Source organism: Strongylocentrotus purpuratus, unplaced genomic scaffold, assembly GCF_000002235.5.
Source record: "Strongylocentrotus purpuratus isolate Spur 01 unplaced genomic scaffold, Spur_5.0 spur5_scaffold_16, whole genome shotgun sequence".
Lineage (NCBI taxonomy): Eukaryota > Metazoa > Echinodermata > Echinoidea > Camarodonta > Strongylocentrotidae > Strongylocentrotus > Strongylocentrotus purpuratus.
In genome coordinates, this window is record NW_022145601.1 from 4,947,574 (window position 1) to 4,972,909 (window position 25,336).

The 25,336-nt window shown below is 34.6% G+C and overlaps 1 protein-coding gene across 1 annotated transcript; it reads left to right on the plus strand.

Annotated features, from left to right (window-relative positions):
• Positions 1–2,704: 2,704 nt before the first annotated feature.
• LOC105444091 lies at positions 2,705–22,249 on the plus strand. Its single transcript, XM_030986577.1, has 5 exons — positions 2,705–2,850; positions 4,717–4,848; positions 17,209–17,585; positions 18,539–18,632; positions 21,604–22,249. Exons 1-5 carry the CDS (start codon positions 2,761–2,763, stop codon positions 21,616–21,618), a joined length of 708 nt encoding a protein of 235 aa, XP_030842437.1. The 5' UTR covers positions 2,705–2,760; the 3' UTR covers positions 21,619–22,249.
• The last annotated feature ends 3,087 nt before the right edge of the window (positions 22,250–25,336 follow it).

The window sequence follows — 25,336 nt, forward strand, 5'->3', positions numbered from 1 at the left end:
CTATGTCACATTCTATATTGAAAAATCATTTGAATTTCGTCAATAGTCGCAGGAAATCCATTCTACATGTACATGGTAAAGACACAGATATAACCCTTTTATTTTGCTTGAACAGACACAGTCTCTCTTTTCCAACTATTTATAATAGATGACAATTGTTTTTCGTCTCGTCTTTTTTTGCTCGAACCACACCTATTTCCCTCGGGTTATTTCTCTCTATACCTCTGTCTCTTTCCAGGTCTCTCTCTCTCTCTCTCTTACCTTTCTTTTTTCCTTGCTTTAAAAGTCTAAGTAGATGTTCATGATGTAACATTAATGACATTAAGACTATTTTAATTAGAAATGTGGTCTTTACTTGATAATACTATTCACTCTATTCAACCTGTCCTATCACATCACCAGATTGAAGAGCTAAAGCACACGGACGCAGATCTGGGTTCTGCTGCATCCTCTCATTACGCGAGAGGTCTCTGCTCCATGCCAAATCTTCGATCACTGTATCTGACCAGAGTGAAGCTAAGTGATGAGTTCTACTCAACGATGGCCTCTGAGGCATCAAAATCAAAGGTTAACCAAACATGATTCCTATTCAAAACGATTTTTGTTTTGCAAATAATTTTACATTCTTTAAATTCCACATATGAGGTAACTGTTTTTTCATTAAAAAAAAGAGAAATTACACATTTCATTAGTTACAGTCAAGGACTCTCATATTAATATTATGAATAGTTTGGCTATGCTGCAAGGAAAAAGGAATTGTAAATAAAATGAACCTTGGTGTCAAAATGATATAAAAGCAAATCAAAATGTGTTTTAAAACCACGTATTATACAAATACTATGTCACATTCTATATTGAAAAATCATTTGAATTTTGTCAATAGTCGCAGGAAATCCATTCTACATGTACATGGTAAAGACACAGATATAACGCTTTTATTTTGCTTGAACAGACACAGTCTCTATTTTCCAACTATTTATAATAGATGACAATTGTTTTTCGTCTCGTCTTTTTTTGCCCGAACCACACCTATTTCCCTCGGGTTATTTCTCTCTATACCTCTGTCTCTTTCCAGGTCTCTCTCTCTCTCTTACCTTTCTTTTTTCCTTGCTTTAAAAGTCTAAGTAGAGGTTCATGATGTAACATTAATGACATTAAGACTATTTTAATTAGAAATGTGGTCTTTACTTGATAATACTATTCACTCTATTCAACCTGTCCTATCACATCACCAGATTGAAGAGCTAAAGCACACGGACGCAGGTCTTGGTTCTGCTGCATCCTCTCATTACGCGAGAGGTCTCTGCTCCATGCCAAATCTTCGATCACTGTATCTGACCAGAGTGAAGCTAAGTGATGAGTTCTACTCAACGATGGCCTCTGAGGCATCAAAATCAAAGGTTAACCAAACATGATTACTATTCAAAACGATTTTTGTTTTGCAAATAATTTTACATTCTTTAAATTCCACATATGAGGTAACTGTTTTTTCATATAAAAAAAAGAGAAATTACACATTTCCATTAGTTACAGTCCAGGACTCTCATATCAATATTATGAATAGTTTGGCTATGCTGACAAGGAAAAAGGAATTGTAAATAAAATGAACCTTGGTGTCATAAGGATATAAAAGCATATCAAAATGTGTTTTAAAACCACGTATTATACAAATACTATGTCACATTCTATATTGAAAAATCATTTGAATTTCGTCAATAGTTGCATGAAATTTATTCTACATATGCATGGTAAAGAGACTAATAAAACACTTTTATTTTGCTTCAACAGAAACTGTCTCTCTTACAACTATTTATAATTGATGACAATTGATTTTCTTTTTTCGTCTCGTCTCGTCTTTCTTTGCACTTGCCACACCCATTTCCCTTGGCTTATTTATCTCTATATATTTTCTGTCTATGTCTCTTCCAATGTCTCTCTCTCTCTCTCCCTCTTTTCTTTTGTCCTTGCTTTAATAGTTTGAGTGGAGGTTCATGATTTTTATATTAATGACAGTAAGAATATTTTATTTCACGATGGCCTTTGAGGCATCAAAATCAATGGTAAACCAAACATGTTTTTTCTATTTAAATATAAATAAATTACACATTATCATGAGTTACGAGGACTCTCATATCAATAATATAAATAGTTTGGCTAGGCTTACAAGGAAAAAAAGGACCTGTCAATAGAATGTAGTTTGGTGTCATAATGATATAAAAGCATATCAAAACGTGTTTTAAAAGCACTTATTCTACAAATAGTATTGCGCATTCTATATATTGATTTTTGTTGTGTGTGAATTTTGTCAATAGTCGCAGGAAATTTATTCTACATGTGCATGGTAAATAGAAGGATATAACACTTTTATTTTGCTTCATCAGACACTGTCTCTCTTTTCCAACTAGACTATTCAAAATTGGTGACAATTGTTTTTCTTTCTTCAACTCGTCTTTCTTTGCTCTAACGACACCCATTTCCCCCGGGGTTTTCTCTCCTTCCATATATGTCTCTGTCGCTTTCTCTGCCCGGTCTCTCTCTCTCTCTCTCTCCCTTCTCTTTTCCTTGTTTTAAAAGTCTGAGTAGAGGTTCATGATGTTACATTAATGACAGTAAGAATATTTCAATCGGACATGACTTCTATACTTGATAATACTATTCACTCTCTTCAACCTGTCACGTCACCAGATTGAGAAGCTAGCGCACTATGGCGCAGATCTTGGTTCTCATGCATCCTCTCATTACGCGAGAGGTCTCTGCTCCATGCCATATCTTCGATCACTGGGTCTGCGCAGTGTGGAGCTGAGTGATGAGTTCTACTCGACGATGGCTTCTGAGGCATCAAAATCAAAGGTATACCAAACACGATTTAAATTGTAAACGATTAGTTTCGAAAAAGTGTTGCATTCTTCAAACTCAACATTATAGGGTAGCTAAATTTTCACAATTATTTGTTTTGTTTTCATTAGTTACGAGCGCGCTCATATTAATATGAAAAATAGTTTGGCCATGCTGACAAGGAAATAAATCCTGTGAAAAATTCTTTAAACAAAATATTCATGTGTTGTCAAAAATCTTGGTGAGATTTATATTGGGTAATGTAAAATTGTAAGACTCTAATAGGCCTACTATGGATAACCATACATCATACCTCAGTGTTTATTTCTTCGATTAATAGATAAAGGCAAATAATCTATACAAATTCTTCTTTTTTTTTAATTAAAAAATATTCCTTATTTATTCCTCAACGTATAGTTTATAGCAGGAGATACACAATTTCTGTTACCGTGAATATTTGGATTATAATGTTCTTTTCATTTACAACGCAATAATAACCGATTAAGTTTATATTAAACTTGATGTTATTTACTGATTTTATCCGTAGTCCACATGACCAAGTTCTCAGGTAACAACTATTGCTTAACCCTAATAAGGCCGGGGGGGGCCATTATGGCCCCCCCCCCCCCCTCCACGATTTTTCTGATTGCTCGGGAACGCATACGGATGGCGCCCCGCCGCTCGCTGACTTTTTTCTTTCGAGTCTTGCGCAACTTTTAAAAGAATTTTTTTGAAAATCGGACCTGCGGTTACAAGGTCACGTGACCTTTTGTCTTTGCTTGTCAGCCCGAAAATCGCTCATTTTCGTGATTTGTGTACAAAACATATGGAAAAGTCATTTTTCCTAAAAACAGATCAAATATGGGTTATTGGGTCTTGTTTAAAGTTTAGGTGGTTGTTTTTGGAGTCAAAATAGTTGAATTGTAGTAAGAAATGAAATAAAACAACAAAAACAATGAAAAACATAAGTTAAAAAAACAATGAAATACATAAGAAATTACAAAAACAAGGGATAACATAAGGAATAAGCTGGCTCTTCCAAAATTTTTTGTCGTTTTATTACTCAGAATGGTCTAATGAATATATGTAGTGAAAAAGAATGCTTAAATATGAATAATATATGATTTATGGGTAAAAATGTGATTTTTATGACTTTATTTGCATAAATTACCATAAATATGCAAATGAGTGAATTTTTCAAAAAATTGAAATTATCATATTATTCTATACACTTCACTTGACATGCGTGCAAATTTTCGCGGCAATCGGCCGCTTCGCGGCCGAGATCTTAAGGGGGGGCCATAATGGCCCCCCCCCCCCCCGGCCATACTAAGACCTCAAATAGCCCGGCCTTTTTAGGGTTAAGACGGTTCTCACAATTTTCTTTTAAAATATATCTGATATCAACAATTTAGCAAGCACTATGTCAACTCGGGTGCCTGTCCAGTGACGGATGTATCACATATCTGAAGCAATATGTATTCAAGCGAATGTCCTCTCGTATCTAGTGAATTTAGAAGAATTAATGAAATGGGTAATTATCCACTTTGAAGGAAACGGCTGAGATAAGCCTACTGAAAATAAAGGGGAAAAAGTATAACATACTCTCTTGAAGATATCATGTTAATGTAATCAGCCCACCGATTCAATACCTTAAGTACCTCTATTGCAATACATCATGCCATGCACATTTTTTGTTTATTATAACATGTTGAATCATTTGAACTATAGCAGATATAGAGACGAAATAATCAGACTTAGCGAATGGTAAAGTTACTAAGATACAAATTCATCCGATATTAGCTGTGATTTAAAAAGGTGTTTATGTTTATAGCATAGTGGATTTCACTTTGGTTTGAACTGATAAATTGTCTTGCACAGATCCAGACGCTAAGTATGTGGAAAGTTTCCATAACTCCATGTCGACTACACTCCATTCTCTCGCTACCACGCCTCCAGTCACTCAGCTTGACGGATATGAGACCAGTTGACATGGACGATGGAGAGACACTGGTATGTATTTTTACTATTCCAAGATTAAAGTCAATATCCTCTTTTCGTTCTAAGCTAAAAAAAAAAGGGGTTCAGAAAAGCTATACCGACTAATTATGAATGATAAAGGAATTGCCGAAGGGTAATGTATTTTGTCTTGAAATCAAGTTAAAACAACATACTACGTGCTGTTTAGTAAAACTATGGATAGTAAGCAAATAATTACCGGTGGTGAAGGTGATAAGACAAACTATCACTTCCGAGGCGATCTGGATGCAGCTATCTCTCCGAAGCGAAGCTGAGGAAAGATAGCGTATACATTCAGATCGCCGAGGAAGTGATAGTTTGCCATCGCCTGAAACCAACAGGTTATTATTTGCTTTATATTCCACATCGGAAACATTTCACTTCTTCCGTCATTTTAGAGCAACAAGTCATCAATTAACAGCTCGCAAACGGTGTACGATACGTACAGTGCATGCAGTATGGTGGACTGACCATAGTTTGCGCGTGACCAAAGTTCGCCTTCTAACACTAAAAGCGCTTATCTTGTTGTTTGATTTTATTTTATTTCATTCGTCCACAATGTGGAAATATGCTTTCCACCAGCATTACAATAATACGAGAAACAGAGTTCAATAATATGAATATATGAACAATTAAGCAAACAATTTCAGAACAAAAACAATATCTCGTCATTTCACATAAATAATACAAAATAAGCCATCCAAAATTGTTAAACTTGATTTTTAGATGATTAGAAATATCTTTGAAATAGCTTTATGATAACAGTTTATAAATTCAAATAATTATGATCATTATTGCTATTGGTATTATTATTAATATTATTATTATTATTATTATTATTATTATTATTATTATTATTATTATTATTATCTCTCAACGAATTGGTTGAACATGTGGATAGAGTTTGGTACGAAGGATTGGCGGAAGCGTGCTCGGTTTGTGCGTGGGACGTTTAATCGAATTCCAGAACGGTTGAAAGAATACTGGGTGTTGAGAGGGTGACTTTGATCTTTCATGATTTTGTTTGTTTTGGACATGAGTCTCTGTTCGAACAAACAGTTTATATCAGTCAAATCATGCCCTATCACTCTCTGTGCCGCTCGCCGCACCCGGTCTAAGCGAGTCCGATTTTTCTGGGTCCCATTTCCGTAAAAGCAAATCACGTTGTATGTTAAAATGCTTTGTATTAATGACTGATAGAACAAAACCAGAATTGTTCTGTCAACGTGAATATTGTTCATCATTCTCGGAAAGTAGAGTCTTTGGTTTCCCTTTTACACAATGTTTGTTTGTTTTTAGTCCAGTCTAGAGTGTTGGTAACTATGCTTCCCAGGTACTTGTACTCCTTAACCTGTTCAACCTCCTTATTATGAAGAAATAACGGATCGTGTTTATTTGATTTTTCCCGAAAGTTAAACAACATTTCCTTTGTTTTAGATACGTTTAAGTGGAGGTAGTGCGCATCACACCACTCAATAAAAGCCTTCACCGTTGTGACATAGTCATTTACATTCTCATCAGTAAGATGTCCAGTGATTACCATATCATCAGCATATTTTATGATATTACAATTTTCATTGTCACTGATAATTTTACTAGTATACAGGGAGAAAAGGGCGGGGGATAAAACACATCCCTGCGGGGCACCTGTACTTATTACCTTGGTACAAGATTTAATCACTCCCAATCTTACTGCCTGAGGTCTTTCTAGCAAGAAATTGTGAATCCATCGAACAGTTTGGTGAGAAGCATTCATTTCCAAGAGCTTGGCAGCAAGAAGGTGAGGCATAATTGTGTTAAAAGCACTGGAGAAAGAGTGCCCTTACGAAACTCCCACCGACATCTAGGTGTTTATAAGCCCCATGAAGGAAACATAACACTGCATCGTCGACACCTCTGTTTATGCGGTATGCAAACTGCAGTGGGCCGAGATGCTTATCGACCTGACTCATTAGCTTTTTCAAAACAATCTTTTCTAAGCACTCATGGCATTGCAAGTTAGGGATACAGGCCTAAAGTCTTTGTACTCGGTACATTTATTGCCTTTTGGTACAGGTATTATTGTTGAGGTTTTCCACAAAGTTGGTACGATGCCTAGATTTAACGTTGTTGTTGTTGTTGGGTTTTAATGTTGACCAATCTAAAACGATTATTTCTGCCATGCTCTGCTTTTTTTTTTTTAGTTGTTCATCACTGATGATTAGATGGCGTTGTTCCTTTTCCTCTTCAGTGGGTATCATGTACTGTGCAGCTTCCGTTTATTCGATGGTGCGGGCAATACTTTTAGGTGTCGACCATGAACAGGGTGCGAGTATTTTATTAATAATAGGGGTTAACTGTGCAGTGCTAAACTATACTTTCCCTTCCCTTCCCTTCCTCTCCAAGAGAGTTAGTAATAACTCGTTAGCTATAATGATTGGTATCTACCTGTAGCTTTTATGAAAGCCAACAGAGTGTGCAGATGATCTTCATTCCCCAGTAAATTCTTTAAGTTGATATTCTAAGACAAACCCAAATATTGATATTATTACATCAATAGAAAGCTTTTAACCCCCAGAATAACACTAAATGGTGTCCAACTGACAATTCAAGTTTATAATGGTGACTTTATAACTATCTATAAGTCTGAAACCCGGAAGTGCATGTACAGTCGGGCCTCTATCCGTGACGTCACGAACGGGACTCATGGGCTCAGTGAGAGTGAATGCAGTGATATCCCTACGTAAATGCTATCCTGTCAGAGCTTAGATTTGTTGTTGTTAATGAGTATATTTGATGGATTTTCCGTTTTCATTTGAATGAAGAATAACGAAGCAACATTTTCCAGTCGCTGATTACTTTTTATATCCTCATATTCACCTATTTGGTAGAGATTTAAGACGAGTTTACTGCTTGGGAAACAAGGTTAAATCAGACACGTATGAATAGGCGGATGCATTATCTTGTCATCAGATAAGGTACAGGAGCAGTTTTGTAAAACGAATAGGCCTAGAACTATGATAGTACTTATCATAGATGTGTGTGACTGCCTCAAAAAAGGATACAGTACCAGTTAAACATTTTATGTTGTAAAATATCAAACTTGAACGAGATCATGCAAGCGCGCTTCCTCTATTTTATTTTGACAACGTCTAGTGTTCGAACGATATTCCATCCGCGAGTGATGCGGCTCTTGCACGAACGTTCGTGAAGCGAGCAGAATCGGGAGGTAATAGACCAGGCCGCTGCTCTAGGCACGGCTTGCTTGTGATGGAACGTACGTGCGCTAGTCATATGTTTATCGGCAATTGCAAGAGAATGAAAACGACGTTACCAGCTAAGAAAAACAACTAACAAAGACCTGCCTCTCAGTGACTACCGGTATCAGAATTGCAGATCGCACAATGCACAGCGTGGAAGAAGATGAAGGATCTTCAGGGCCAAGGAAGCTAGGCGAAAGACATGGGGGAAATGAAGAAGAAACCATCGGGAGATCGCTGTATGGTAATGAACTGTGCATGGGTGCACTTACCAGACAGCTACTGTTCACTCCGTGCCTGGGCCGATTTCAACACCAAAACAAAAATTACATGGTGAAAATATCGACTAATAGCACATCGTTGGCATGTATATGTCATAATTTTTAAAAGGGGAATTGATATTAATACTATGAAATATTAGGGGAAGGTAAAAAATTGTACATAGAATTATGATTTATTAGGATTTTCAGCCTTTGAAACAAATAAGCAGAAAATCGTATATCTCTGCACATGCTTTCTATGGAACATCCGGGTACGTGAATATACTCTTTCCCGGACGTGATGTCATATATAGTAGACCAGCGCCGTGACTGATTTGCTATGCAAAGAGAAACAGATATTTTCGACACTTCAATTAAAGATTTCGAGTAGCCAGAATTTTGTTTGTGATATACTATGTAATTATAAAAACTTATAAATAACATATGCTTGCCGTAGGTACCAAATTAAGGGACATTTCTTTGCTTAGAATATCAGCTTTAAACTCTTATCTTTAATTTTCAGAGAAAACAACCTTTTCCTCCCTCGTACGTATTTCTTACACACCAATAAATAATGTTCTATTGTTTTAGTTTCAGGACAAAAATCACAAAGGCCATTTTCATGTATATTAATACTGAATTTGTAAAAGTTTAATTTGCATTTTCCCATTCTCATTTGATGTAATAATCTTTCATCTTTTCTACAAAAGCCAGATAACTAAATAAGTCTCGTTACATATGGATGGATCTGAAATAAGAATCTACCTTTGTCTATTGCTTCCAACTGATTCTGCCATAAATGCTGATAAAAATGGCGCATGTGGTTAGTTAATTCAGACCTATTCCGTGGTAAAGTTACATCTATGTGTTCTTTTTTGTGTTGCATTTTTAGCCAAACTGTCGGCTTTTTCGTTTCCCAGTAGGTCACAATATGCAGGTATCCACTCAAACTGTATGTCTATACCAACAACGCTTAATTGTGTCAATTTCTCCGATATTTCAATAACTTGTTTGTTTGTTTGTTTGTTTGTTTTATTTCCGAAAATCATCATAAAAAAACAATAACACAATATAACAAAATCAAAGACTTATATATCAATGATAGAATGATAAAACGGTTGGATAGTCCATTTCAGAGCCATTAACCTAATGGCTCTGTTCTTCCATGGAGTCCAATATATATATAATGATACTATAATAAGTAATGACATAACAAAATAGTAAGTCGTAATTAAAAAAAAAAAAAAAAACACAAAAACATTGTACTTGTACTTAACTTAACTAAATCAAATTAAATTAAATTAAACAAAAAACACTAACAAAAAGCATTAAAATCTATTCAAATATCCCCTACCATCCCTAATGTAACAAAATACGACCCCAACCTTATCACCCACCCTGCTAACAATTAACTTAATTAGTTTTACAATATTCTACACATTATCTAATTTAGTCTGTTTATTAAATTGATTATTTTCATGGCAAAAGCCAATGGGATTGCGAAATTTAAATATCAAAATAATTGAAGTATTTTTGAACATGTTTATTAAACAAATTTAGTCTGCCTAGCTGACGGAGCTTAGTAGGTAGTTCATTGTATAACACGGATCCACGATATAAGAATGTACGTTTACACTGATTGGTTCTTGGTTTCGGAAGCATTAAATTGTCATTATATCTTAGCCCGTAACACTTTTCATTAAAAACAAATTTATCAGTCATATATTTAGGTGCTAGCTCATGAAATGTTTTAAACAGTAACGAACACATATGTCTCCGACGTCGAGATTTTAGGGTTTCCCAATCCAAGGTATCGTGAATCTGCTGAATAGATATATTATGTTCACCAGGTTTAACCTGAAGAATAATTCTTCCTGCCCGATTCTGAAGTTTCTGAAGTTGATCAAAATGATTATTATTTGCAGTTTGCCAAACAGTATCTGCATAGTCAAAGTGAGGCATAATTACAGATGTATAAATTAGTTTCAGATTTGACTCATTAATAAAATACCTCAATCTCCTCAAGAAACCAATCATTTTCCCAATTTTTTTGTTCAATTGCTCTATATGAATATTCCACTTAAGTTCACAATCTACATTTACTCCAAGATATTTGAAACATTTTACTTGAATTAGCTTAGTGGCATTTATCTCTAAATTGAGAATATCATGCTTAGAAAGCATAAACTTTGTCCCTAAAAGCATGCATACTGTTTTACTGGAGTTCACAGAGAGTCTATTTGCATTCATCCAAGATTGTAGATGTCCTAGCTCTTCGTTTAAAACTGATTGAATCACATGTACATCTTTGTGGGAATAATACATAACCGTGTCGTCGGCATAAAAATGCAAATTGCATTTCGTGAAAGACCTAGGCAGATCGTTTATAAAAACTAAAAATAGCAGTGGCCCCAGTACTGAGCCCTGAGGTACGCCGTAATCAAGGGATAATTCTTCTGACAATGTTTGTCCTATGGAAGTTCTAATACGTCTTTTCATTAGATAATCCTGAAACCATCTTAATGAGGTACCTTGTACTCCAATATCAGAAAGTTTTTTAATTAGAATTTGGTAATTGACAGTATCGAATGCCTTATGTAAATCGACAAAGACACACCCAGTATATTTCCCTTGATCAATTGCTTCAAGCCATTCATCAGTTACTTTAATAAGTGCAGTAGTTGTGGAATGTTTCGATCTAAAGCCCGATTGCTCCTTCACTAATACATCATTGTCATTCAGGTAATTAAGTAATTGTTTTTGAACAACCCTCTCTAAAAGTTTCGAAACACAGGGCAGTAATGATATTGGCCTGTAGTTATCTGGCTGACATTTGTCACCTTTTTTGTGCAATGGTATAATTTTTGCAATCTTCCACTGGCGAGGAACTACCCCATCAGTTATTGACTTATTAATAAGGTATGCTATAATTCTAAAGATTTCTGTTGCACAAGTTTTCAATATATAAGAACTGATCCCATCCAAACCAACCGATTTCTTATTCTTTAGGCTGTATATTTCTTTTAACACATCTGCTTCAGAAACTAAAGAAAGCTCAAATAGTGGGGTTTGCATATCATTATCCAGACCTGCCTCGTTACATACATGCGAGACATTAACACCATTACATGCATGTAGGACATTAGCAACATTGGCAAAATGATTATTAAAATAATTTGCAGTTTCAAAAATATCATGTGACACAGGAATAGGTGATTTAGAGCTCTTGTTGGGTAGGAGAGATTTAAGAGTCGGCCATGTTTGATTTCTGTCTATAGTTTCAGTTAATTTTTCGATAAAGTATTTCCTTTTAAGTTTTCTATTTTCAAATGTAACTTTATTTTTTAATTGTCTATATTCTTTCCAATATTCATCTTTGTTTTCAAGTTTTGCCTTCTGTTTCATTTTGTCTCGCTCCTTCATTAATTCAAAAATCCATTCATTCAACCACGGTGAATGTTTCTTTCTTACTCTTTTAGTTTTGAGTGGCATGTACCTATTAACTACACCCAACAAAAGCTCTTGCCATCCATCTACGGCGTCATCTATACTCTTCATTTCTTTAACATCAGACCAATCAAGCTCATTGATTTCTCTTTTAAAAGCATTCAAATCTACACCTTTTGATTTACGAAATGTGACGAAATTTGGATCAGAACACTTATCATATTGACGAGTGTTCCAGATCAAAAAAGTCATGGAGTGATCACTGAGACCATTATGAATAACACCAAAAGAATTTACATTCTCGTTACAGTTTGTAATAATATGATCAACAAGTGTTGAAGATTCCTTAGTAACTCTTGTATATTCTGACTTATTTACATGTTTCAAACCATAAATAGCATTTAATTGGTTATATCGTTTACATCCACTTGTTTGAGGTTGTTTTAAAATATCAAAATTGATGTCTCCCATAAGAATGATTGGTTTGTTAAATCCCTCAAGAAATGTTAACATAGTTTCATAATAATTGAGAATATCACATTTGGAGCTTGGAGGTCGATACCATGTAACAAATATGAAAGGTTTATCTTTTTTCAAATCAATCAGTAATGATAAAGCTTCTAAATGTAGGGTGGAATCAAATGTCAATTGATGAAAATTCAAACTATTATGCACATATATAGCTACTCCTCCACCTTTTCTATTGCGGTCATTTCGAACTAAACTAGAGTTGTCCATGTTTTTAATAGCCTGCAAGGCTGACATGGAATCTGATAATATTACAACAGAAACTGGGAGATAGTCCTCTATCCATTGTAATGCTAGGATGATTGCTGTCAGTTCAGCAGTCATAATATTTACTGGGGTTATTCTATAACCTTAACTTATCTTAAATTTTGGAATATAAAAGGCTGAACCTGTTAGACCATCATCAAGTTCGGATCCATCTCTATATATTTTCAAGTGTTTGTTCCATTTTTATTGAAATATCTTCCAATGCACAGTTTAACTGCTGTATTGGAAGCAATTCTTTCTCTTTCACTTGATCATGTATACAGAATGAGACGTTTGGTTTAAAAAAATGCCAAGGAGGAGTGCGAGGAATACAATCTGCCTGTTTTTCTAGGTTTGGTGTTTCTAAAGTTCAGGCTCTATTAATGAGAGGACCCTCATTCTCTTTCCATTTATTAAATTCGTATTGCCAACAATTGTGTAGTATATACTTTGTTGGATGATTATCCTTTCTTGATTGTAAATAAAATGTATTTTGTCAACAAAGACCTGTCTACGAAACTCTGAGGGGGGCCGCCCGCACTCGACCTGAAGCGCTGCTAGTGATGTCATGGGTAATCCTAAGAGCTTGGTATTGGATAGAATCTTTTTTTTTTCAAAAGAGTATTTGATGCTGACCCATATGCTTCGCATCCATAATCTATAATAGGCCTGATAAGGCCTTTATATACCATTTGCAATACTCGGGAGTTGCATCCCCATTGCGTACCCGATATATAGCGTAATAAATTCAGACGTTTTTTGCATTTTTCAACAATAAAATCAACATGAGTAGCCCAGGTTAATCTGTGGTCAAACCAGATTCCTAGGAATTTGTGTGAATTATGATGAGGAATAATGCAATCATTAATCTTTAGCTTGACTTCTTTTAATACCCGTCTACCAAATAGGACTGTTTTTTACTTTAAAGATGAGACATAAACACCCCATCTTTTACACCAGTTTTCTATCTCTTTCAAAACCGTTTGAACTTTATTTATTGCAAATTTGAAGTTTCGGCTAGAGAATCATATACAAATATCATCTGCATATATAGAAACGTTGGTTATTTTGTTTTAAAAAATCAAGATCATTCAGCATAATTGTAAATAGCAGTGGGCTGATTACACTTCCCTGTGGGGTTCCTTGTAGTAATACCTTACTGTTTGACAGTGTACCGTCTACTCTAACTTGAGCCGTCCTCCGGCTAAAAAATGCTTCTACCTATTTCAAAATGTTTCCTCTCAAACCTGCTTCGTACATTTTATATATAATTCCTTTTCTCCATAGTACATCGTAGGCTTTCTCTAAGTCTAGGAAGACTACGATTGTGTACTCTTTATTCAATAAGGCCTTATGAATATCGGTCTCTAATCTAATGATTTGGTCCATTGTGCTGCTCTCTTTTCGAAAACCCGATTGTAACGGGGTAATAATATCGTATTGTTCAGTAAACCATGTCAAACGGTTTTTGACCTTCCTCTCCATAAGCTTACAGAGTACTGGGGATAGTGAGATAGGTCTGTATGATGAAGAGTTTGATGGATCTCTTCCAGCTTTAAAAACTGGAATTAGAATGGAGTGCAATCCTCCTTTTTTCAGTGGAAGATGACGGGATTGTAGTACTCATTATCGCCTTTTTTATTCTAATATTCGTTTGGCTAGACTAAAATAAATCCTTCAAATAACTTCACATTACTGAAAGTTACACATTTGATGATGAAAACATAAGCAACAAAAATCTCTATAGGAAATAGAATACAGCATTCATTTATCAATCGACATCTAACGAGCTTGAAGAAAATATGCATGGTTAAAATTCATCCCAAAGTGAAAAAAAATCATTACCGTGCATGCAAGTATAGACGTTTGATATATGAATTATATTCCACATAGTAAGAATCTTGCTCTACGATTGGTCAAAAGCAAATCTACCGAGTACAACGCACTTTCACTGAAGATAGTAGTACTATCTATACAGTGTAACGAACTTTTCTTCTCCCATCAATGATGGGCGAACTATGTTTCATCACGTGATTTACTTTTGACCAATCGTAGAGCAAGATTCTTACTATGTGGAATATAATTCATATATAAATTCCAATGGTTCAGATTATTTACAATTCCTTTCAAATCCATGTGATAAATCTTTTCTCTTTATGCCTACAAACTGTTTTGAAATCTTGAATATTATCAATTCATTGAAAATAAGTTATTCGTGTAGTCATGATGAGATGAGTACGCACTTTTTAAAACAAATAGCAGGAAGTATTGTAACGCCTCTAGTACACATTTGTTATTTATCACTTACAACAGGAGTCTTTCCGGACTCACTGAAAATAGCAAAAGTAATTCCAATATACAAAAAAGACGACTCTTCTCTAGTTTCAAATTACCGACCTTTTTCTATTTCCAAAGTCTTAGAAAGACTGACTTATAATAGACTGTATGATTTTCTAACAAAAATGAACTATTGTATGAAAATCAATATGGTTTTAGAAAATTTCATTCAACGGAGTTAGCATTGTTACAATTATTTGATAGGGTGTCAAATGCCTTAGCTGATCATAAGCATGTTATTGGAGTATTCATGGATCTGAGCAAGGCATTTGACACTCTTGACCATACATATTTATACGTAAATTGGAATACTATGGATTGAGGGGTGTTGCTAAAGAATGGTTTAAAAATTATTTAACAAATAGAAAACAATATGTATGTTTCGAAAAAAATATCGCTAGTGATATTCGTTTGTCTAGCAATGTAGTCAATAAGGAATCTAAAAGTTCACGACGTTTCGTGCGCTATCTGCAACACTTCGTCAGGTGATACAAACTACTGTGAATAGTACTTTACAACCTCTTCCATAATCTCTTCATTTTTGCTAACGATTCGACTATCATTTCCACGTTTTAATTGTGAAATTTCCTTTTTCTTTGCATTACTCTTTTCTAAACCCAAAAAATACTTCGTACTTTTCTCTACTTCTTCCATCCACCTAATACGAGCTCTGATTCTAGCTCCTCTAGATTCATGTCTATAAATCTTCTCTAACCTCGCCTTTGTGTCGGTGTACTCTTTTTCTATTTATTTATCAGGTACACTGACATCAATTTGTTTTTCAAGTTCACACAATTTCTTGTCTAATGAAAATTTATCATTTTTCCTATCGAGTGCTTTTGTTCTACAGAATTGTTGTGAAAATTCACGAATTCTAATCTTGAACATTTCCCACCTTTTTTGTGAGGAAGGGTATTCATCTTCACAAAAGGAATAGATAATTTCGGAAACTTTCATTTTGTAATTTACATCATCTACATCATCTACAAGGCAAACTGAAAAATTCCATTTAAGAAATCAAAAAACCGCATTGGCTCTCGAATCCATAAGACACGCCGGCCCAGACATCTGGAACTCTCTGCCCATTGTAATAAGAAACCTTAGGACATTGTATTCATTTAAGAAGGCAGTTAAAACTATGTTATTGTCTAAGTATTGATCCTGTCGTGTGTAATTGTACTATATTCATGTTCGTGTGTACATTGACCGTATATTCAACAATGATGTGTTATCGTCCATGACCTAGCATCGTTTAGCCATTCATGAATGAACCTGCATTCAATCAGCAGATGTACGAGATTTATTGTATTATTACCAACGCTCCTTCTCTCCCCTTTCCTTTTCTTCTCTACAAGTCAGTCTTTTCTATTTGTATTTGTTATTGTTGTTGTATCTAAGTTGAGGGCTGCGGGCACGTCAAGCTATTTTGCTTATTTCTGTAGCCCTCCTGCATCTAATGTATGTTAATTATGCATTCAATATATTTGTTTAAATTCGTTTATTATCTGTATAAAATTATATACACTTAAAATATTGTATCATACCATATTATGTTCATGAAAATGTATGATGAAGAAAGAAAAGAGATGCAGAAACCAATAAATCAAATCAAATCAAAAGTTGGGTTTGGTTATGTTGGTGGGAACGGACAAAATAAAGAAATAATTTAACCAAGGTTTCAGAAAAATCGGAAAAGAAGAAAAACGTTAAGGAATGTTAAACGTCGATAATGCTAATGATGTGAGAAAACTTGTATTGGCAATGCGGTCATGATGTCTTATGACATACAGGGGTAATCCGCTAATTGTTATGTATCCAAAATACCGCTAACACCTTCTCTTGAGTCTTTTGATAGAAAAAACTATTTTTAGAGGGAGGGCAATACATAATCTGCTGTATCATTAAAATGGAAAACAGAGAGGTATTTTTAATATTTTGAAAAGAGAAATCGCATATAGTTCATCCGGAACGGCATCGAATATGACTTTAATGTCAATTGAAGATTCTCTATATCATTTATAATCTCGGCATCAAAAAGTTCAAAGACTTTATATTCTTTGTCACATTTTCAAAACTACACGTTTGTATATTTCTTCATACTTAAATCCGATGAAAAGCCTTTAAGTTGCATTACTGTATATTTGTTTACTATTTACCAAGCATGATATGAACATTAAAAGTACTACATTAAAAAAATAATAAATCAGGTTATCTATTAAAAAATAATTTCTTACATTAGCTTTGGTTTTAATTCAAATAATATGTAGTGAGCTTTTATGCATCGCTGTTTCATGTAGACTCGTCAAGTTACCTCTGAGTCAGTAGATGAGCTATCTGTGGATGTTATGGATGTGACCAGTCTGTGGAACGGTGGACTTCATACATCATGTCCCCGAGTGAAAACTCTCAAGCTGGAATGGTCGAAAAAGGAGAATGTCTCACCAGATACCATCACAATGGCCTGCTCTCCATTCCATTATCTAACTCACCTTCACATCAAGGGATTCCTGCTATCGTCTACTACACTGAATGATCCAGTGTCATTCTGCAAGGCGGTGATAACATCATGTCCCCTACTCACCAAGCTGTCCATTACCAGCATTGACCTGTACACCAAGAAAGCAGCTGAGATCATCAAACGCATGAAGACTCATCCACACCTGACAAACATAGAGTAAGTAGCGGAAAGCAGTTAAAATTCCGTAATGTGAAACATTTGATATAATTGTCTTATTGGAAAATATGCATTTAAATACTTAATTCAAAGGGTTTTTTCTCTTATAATAATGTATTTTTAGATAGTGAGCACAATGACAACATTTTCAGAGACAACATTAAAGGGAACCAAAACCTTCATACTAAGTTACCTTTTATTGTAAAGTTTAAAAGATTTGAATGGAATCAGTGAAAAATTAAACTTAATCAGGCAAGGAATAAGGAAGTTACAGCTTTTTGAAATAACTTGTCACCGGAGGGCGATATTTAAGTTGATGACATCATTTATGGACAACTCTCCATGCCCTCTGACCATGGAATTTCACAATTCTGTCATTTTCTTCGTATTCATTCATGTTCAGGATCCGACTTCATAAACTGAGAAGTAGAATATCATTTTGCATAAAAGTAACTTAGTATGACTGTTTTGGTGCCCTTTAAAGAAATGAAAATAAATATTTTCATCTCAATATCGTTGTAAATAACCAATGTGTATAAATCCAGTGTTTAATGTAATGTGTTCAAAGTCAATGAAAAAGATGAACAGGCTTTTGAGTCAATATTAGGATTAATGTTTGCAAAATGTGCAGTAAAGCTTTTATTTATTTATACCGTGACCAATGTCATTTGGTTAAGATAAATTTAAATTCGAAACTTAATTTTTGGTTATTCATCATGATTTTCATAGACTTGCTGTATCCTACATATACAGTTATGATACTATGATTTGCAGTCATGCAATATAAATGCAGAGCAAAATTATGCAAGGTCCGATGTGCATTACATTTTCATCTATTCTCACATCATAGAGCATACATCTCTGATGGCTTTTTAAGAGAGTATCGTACGTCAGGTTAATAGTCCAGAAGATCATGAATTGTGCCCCCGAAATGTACTGTTATATTACTATAGGTTGGAGAGGTGTTGTACCGACACGGATCTGGATCCACTGATTTCTGAGGTAAACAGTGAAGGCAAGCTGACTGTCACCGTGAAGCATGGTGGGGTAAGATATAACAATAGATTACATGCCTATCATTCGATTCTTCTCCATCTTTCTGTCATTCCATCGATTCAAAGTAGGCTATTTTTATTATCCATTTTAATCTCCGCCCTGTCGGTACCCAGTAATAAACAATACACATGATTTATGCAGTATTTAATGTGTTTATTCTGGCCTGATTATGATGATCACGTCTAGCAAAAGATTTGTTCTTGATCTGTGTAATGATATCCTGAAACTGAAATATAAAAAACATAGAGAAAAAGACTTTTTACAACTATATGAACATTTTCAGTGAACAAATACTTTCCCTTCATGTACATGATGTATATAAAGGCAAAAACACTCATTGTACTTCGCCCTCTTTTTTAAAAGCGATATGACGTTCATAATATATGAAAGAACGAAATATTTCCCTTATCTAATCTTTAGCTCTACTTATACCCCCTTCACATACACGGATTTTCCTTACGAGTCCTTACGGATCGCCAACTCGTAGTCAATCGCAAGCATCCGTAAATAACTCGCTGGTATCCGTAAATAGCTCGTCACAACTCGCAACAACTCGCAGACACTCGTAAGTATCCGTGAAAGGAGAGGCAATTTTTTTGACATGTCAAAAATCTTCTTACGATTGTCCACGGATTTATTTGTCCGTAAATAACTCGTAAATAGGTCGTAACAATCCGTAAGTATCGTAAACCGCTCGCATCGACACGTTACCATCCATAAACTGCTCGCAAGAATCCGTAAATGACTCGTAATGATTTCTTCAACGATCTGTTTCGGTTGGTTTACGATTTGTTTACGGATTATTTACGGATTACTTACGGATTATTTACGGATTATTACGAGTGCTTACGTGTTGTTTACGATTTCATTTAGGTCCTGTTACAATGGCTTTACGGATTGTTACGAGTTATTGCGAGCACTTTACGTGTAGTTACGAGTAATTTACAAATAGATACGTATACTTTAAGTATTCTTACGTATCGTTTACGTTTTGGGGGAAAGGTATAAAAGCTGCAAATTTGAACTCTTCATTTTCAGTTGTTATTTTTTGGTTACAAATCGTAAGGACTCGTAAATACTCGTAACTAACTCTTAACTATTCGTAACAACACGTTAACAGGTCGTTACTAACACGTAAGTTGCTCGTAGTTATCCGTGACAACTCGTAACAAATCGTGGAATTCTGCCGTAAGTATATCGTAATAACTCGTAATAATCCGTAACAAACCGCAAATAGCTCGTAGTAACTCGTAACAACTCTTAAATCGGTCGTTAAAGTGGCCAAATCGTAAGGATCCGTGAAAGATCCGTGAATTTGTGCGATCCGTAAGGACTCGTAAGAAAAATCCGTGTATGTGAAGGGGGTATTAAGGAATGTGTCAATTGATCATGTAGCATGCATCTCAGCAAAATAAACTCGACTTAGAACCGTGGCGAAAAGTAGAAAGACATGCTTCTTACAATAAAGCAATATCCATGAGTTTGAATATACAGGTGTATATTGGAAAGAAATTCTTACAAATCACACTACTTTTTTCAGAACATTTTTAAAGGTAAAGACCAGTTATGGTCATGCGATTGCATTGTGAAAGAAACGTTGTGGAATCGATCAGAAAAGATTGGTCATCTAGTATCTAGCATCTGCAAGGTTCTGGAATCATCAAACTAATAAGAAATTTGGCCCATCCTTCGTAAAGTTACAAGCACTATACACAGAAAGATGTATATGGGACTACCCTATATCTCTCACAGTCCATGAGAGAAACAAATTTACCAAATATATGAATTAGTAGGCGGTTTCCCGGCAATTTTTTTATCATCGTGTATTAGTCAAAACATATTCTTTCACATGATTGGTAATGAGAGCTTCCATTTCATTTTTTGAAATTGGGGCGTTTCCAATACTGGTCTTTACCTTTAAGATGTATATGTTATTTGTGGCCTGCATTTTGTTAAAACAAACTGCCTGTTTATTCTTAATTCTGTAATAAAAACAACAACAAATACAACTTCATGAATAAATGATGTCATTAAGATGGGTGGTAGGTACAGAGTATAGGCCTATATATGTCTCCTCTTCCTATGCCTGTTACCGTGGTCATGATAGTGACATCATATATATATTTCAAATCTTCCCTGCCTAAAATGTAATGCTTGTAGTACCTCTTTGAACAAACTTGTTTATCAATATCAAATTGCTTGCAAATAGTGGTAAAATTCAAATCTAATTTTATTTTTACTAAACGATATCCTAGCATTTTACATCAATTTATCTCTTCTTCGGATGCAGACACGTAAATGAATTCATCGCCTTTCTGATTGGAATTTAAATGTTATAACAAGCGGTTCTATATAAACGATTGGGAACTTTTTACTCTTTAGATATCTGACCTACATGAACTTTAATCTCTGGAAGCTCATTTTCAACTTATAATTTATTTTAAGAATGTCCCTATAATTGTCATTAATAATAGCTGTTAAAAGGTGATTATTTATATATGCACAACTTGACTTGATATATATATATACTCCTCCTAATACTACCATGAATGTAACCCTCTCCCTCTCCCATCCTCTATGTCCCTTCTCTTTCTGTGTTATTTAACAAGAAATCTTACTTCCTTCCTGACCAAATTTGGCATGCATCGCTTCATATTGTATGTTTGTTTTTGTTTTCATTTCGAGAGGACGTCACTTCAAGCTTATGCTTATATTGAAGACGACCCCCGTTTTTAAATATTTTTATTTTATTTGTATGTTTTATTAAATCAAAACTAATATCAAAATATTAACAGGTAGACGACCCCTTTTCTTTATATGCCCTGTCATCATCATACATCTAAATTCATAAGATAATATATGTAAATACGTTGATGTATATGGAATGAATAAACATCACATGAAATTAAAGGAAAACCATCATTATATACAATTTATTTCTAGTGTTCTTATTTTTCAATAGTTTTTGAGGTCGTGAAGATAACGCTTAAGTACTACGTGGTTTGACCGTCAAGCAACAACGTATCAACGTCAGAAGATGACCCTCATCAGAACACGTGATGACAGCAGACTAATGCAGACTTCAAAATTAAACTTGTCGAGTGTGGCGGTAACCAGACTACACGAATATCTAATAATACTAATCGAAGTATATCTAAAGTTCAATTGCATGAAATATAGTATCATAAACATATTACTGAATATATCCTGTCTCGATATTTTTTATTGATATCTTTTTAATTTGTTGACGCATATGAAGAAGGTCGATTTATTTTCGGGGCGAGTTTTTAATTCTCTACAGCCTCTTCAAAAGTACGTTGACCTTGACAAAGCATTTGTGTTTTTTGTTTAATACTGCAAGCACATCATATTATATCCTAATAAAGAGAGAAAGAGATTGGATTAGAGTTGACGTAATTTGAATCAATCATTATTTATGTCTATATCTTGAACTACATGCGATGTAAAGACAATACTTCATTACAGTGTTGTTTATGGTTGTTAGCCTAAGAGTCTGTCGCGCTTCATGAAGAAGTTTGATGAAAACACAATGTTGTAAATTATGATTATATTGTGCAGAGTATGGGTATGGCTAAAATGTGACAAGATCCATTTGAACCATAGACCATATGAACCATACATGTCGTGCTATTGTTGATATTATCACCCTTAAGTTTCTTGTCATTTACATTCAACTAATCATGCATGATTCTAACTTTGATATAATCTAGTCTAGTTCGCGACATGCATGCAACAGTTATTGATGTAGTAAAAAAGAGGAATTAGTCATCTTGATCTCGCTGTAATAATCTTTTATCTAATCGTGATCAGATCGTATATATCTATATATACAATCTAGTTTATTTGTGACATTTATGTTACACAGTCGTCCATGCAATATGAGAGAAAGTGATTCTTATCTACAATGACAATTTCTTTCGAGTGATATATTTCAAACGTCCGATGCTCCTGTACAGTGTTTTTACCATTGTACATCTTATCAACTTATACTCTATTATAAATTCTTTCAATTTATGTCTCTTTTATAATGTTCACTTTCATTAATAATAGGCCTGTGTTGTAATGATTTTTTTCAGTTGGTGCGTAATACACCTGAATAAGAGACATTGAAGTGAAGTCTTACAATGTGCGTTACGTAGTGAGAGGTGTACTCTCTTTGTTCGAGCTGTATTGAAAATATCGCTCTTCTTACATGCTCTTTGATTGCCTTGAGAAATTCTGAAATCATCTGAAAGCCAGTGAATTTCTCTTTGATGTGTATAAGAAATGTATTAATGTTTTAATGCTACGTTTATCTACCTTGTTTCTTATTTTGCCTTTTAAAGATGTCTCCTCTCTCTCTCTCTCTCTCTTTCTCTCTGTTTCTCTTTCCCTCTCCGTGTCTCTCTTTCTCTCTCCTCCCCCCCCCCCTCTCTCTCTCTCTTCTATCCACTTCTCTCTCCCCTCTTTTCTCTCTTTTCTCTCTCTCTCCTCTCTCCTCTCTCTCTCTCTTTTCCTCTCCCGACCCCTCTCTCTTTCTATACCTCACTCTCTCCCTGTCTCTCTTCTCCCTCTTTCTACCTTCCTCTCTCTTCCTCACTTCCTCTCTCTTCCTTGTCTCTCCCTCACTTCCCCTCCGTATCTCCCCTCCCTTCTCTTTCCCTCTACCCTCTCTCTTTTTCTTTCTACCCTCCCCTTTCTTGTCCCTTTCTTTCTCTCTCACCACTTCTTCTTCTCTCTCTCTCTTTCTCTTTAATAGTCATTCCTCTTCTTTTCAATTTCCTCGTCATATCTCGCCTTGGTCTAGCTACATCTAGCCAGCCGTTGTATATTGTATTGTAACCATATTTTCATTTGTGTGACACAATACGTTCTTCTTAAGTGTATATTTTTTGGTCCAATTGTGTTTACACTATTCAATTTCATTGTAAATCAACCATTATGAGTTCCTGAACTTTACGTGTTGATGTTTTTAAACCGAATAAATAAATAAATAAATAAAATATATTTACCATGTTCATGGATTTGCAGGACTGCTGCAACGTGTTACTGATATTTCGAAATGTAATAATAATAATAATAATAGCTCGTTCTTATATAGCGCTTTTCAGGACCGGAGGCCCTCTCAAAGCGCTTAACAGATAAGTGTATGTATTGAATATGTGAACATTTATATATATATGTTTGTATATATATAATATATATACATGTATAATGTTCTTAGAAAGGGAATCACTTTGCATTCATTCATTTACGTCTTCCTACTCACGTTTTTTATATTTAAATTTATTTTGCTAATATACCTGATAGTGTACATAATTGCATGTTAATAAAGTGGAAACAAAGAATACGTATGACTACAGCTTAAACAGTAGGACTTGCAGAATATGGAATTTGTTGTAAGAATAACAAATGTTTTCTACTATCTCATCAGTAATTGTAGAAACTACAATTTCGTGTATTTATCTAAGCAATGAGACTGTCATTTGCTTTTAATGATTGTTTTATCATGTGATAAGCCACTTATTTGGTTATGTCGTAGACTTATAATAGATCCGTGGCTATATGGATTTTATATGTTCCTTGAAGTTGTGATGTTTTGTTTATAAAGGTAACAAATTTTGGTGTTAAAATCATTTGGTACAAATCTTTATGTGTGTACAGCCAGCTGTTCTAAGATATTATCGATCCCTTCGACTTTTACCATTACTGACTATGTATACTTATGTATGTTTATTTTAAGTGTGTACATAATTATAAATATACGCAGTTTCAGAGAATTACAAACAGATAATTCGACTTTGTACATATGTATACAAGAGAAAGTTCGATCTATAACTGATTGAACTAATGGGATTTAAAACTTTCTTGTTGTTGAGAGATGGTAGAAGGGGAACTATCACAAGAAATTGAATGACATAATTATAAAAGCAATTTACATTTTGAATTATCGCCTCATAGCTTTATTTACGTAAATTTGAATGAGTCGGATAAGAGGTGGGCAACATGAAGAAAGACAGAGGGTAAAGTGCTTTTCATACAAAACAAGAAATGATTAGATTGGAGAGTGTATGACAGAGAGGAAAGGCGTGGTGTAACTTGTAAGTAGACGCTGAAAGATGGAGACAGACCAAGAGATAGAGAGAGGGGGAAGAGAGAGACAGAGAGAAGAGAGGGGAGGATAAAGGGAGAGAAAGAGAGACATAGAGAGACAGAGAGAGAGAGAGAGGGAATATTTAAGAATGAAATACAAACACGCATTCAAAAGGAGACAAAATTGTCCTCACACATAAGTATACGCAAAACAGTATACAATGATCACTCCACATTTCACAGACCAACCACTCAGAAATGCATGATACAAATTAAAACGCTACACCGTTATAAACATCGATATAAACCTGTCAATTATAAACATGAGTCCTAAAGAAGATAAGGTATAGATAGAAAGCTTGACAAATACAGGGAGACACAAATCAAAAGCTATATTCGATCGCGTCATAATTAATTACCTGTATATGCCTTCCAAATATGAACAAATCCGGATTTCGTGACGAAAGATGGCGCTAGAGTACTCTTCTGTCTACAAATTCATTCACATAAAAGCAACTTGTAAATACTATATGAACACAGTGATACTTTTTGATACTCTTATTTTTTTTTTAAAAAGAGAAAGAAAGAAATTAATATTTAAA

Coding starts and splice junctions, on each gene's coding strand:
- LOC105444091 (XM_030986577.1), top strand. CDS start 2,761: ATGCCATATCTTCGATCACTGGGTCTGCGCAGTGTGGAGCTGAGTGAT. Junction 2,851..4,716: donor CTGAGGCATCAAAATCAAAG/GTATACCAAACA, acceptor TGTCTTGCACAG/ATCCAGACGCTAAGTATGTG. Junction 17,586..18,538: donor CCACACCTGACAAACATAGA/GTAAGTAGCGGA, acceptor ATATTACTATAG/GTTGGAGAGGTGTTGTACCG.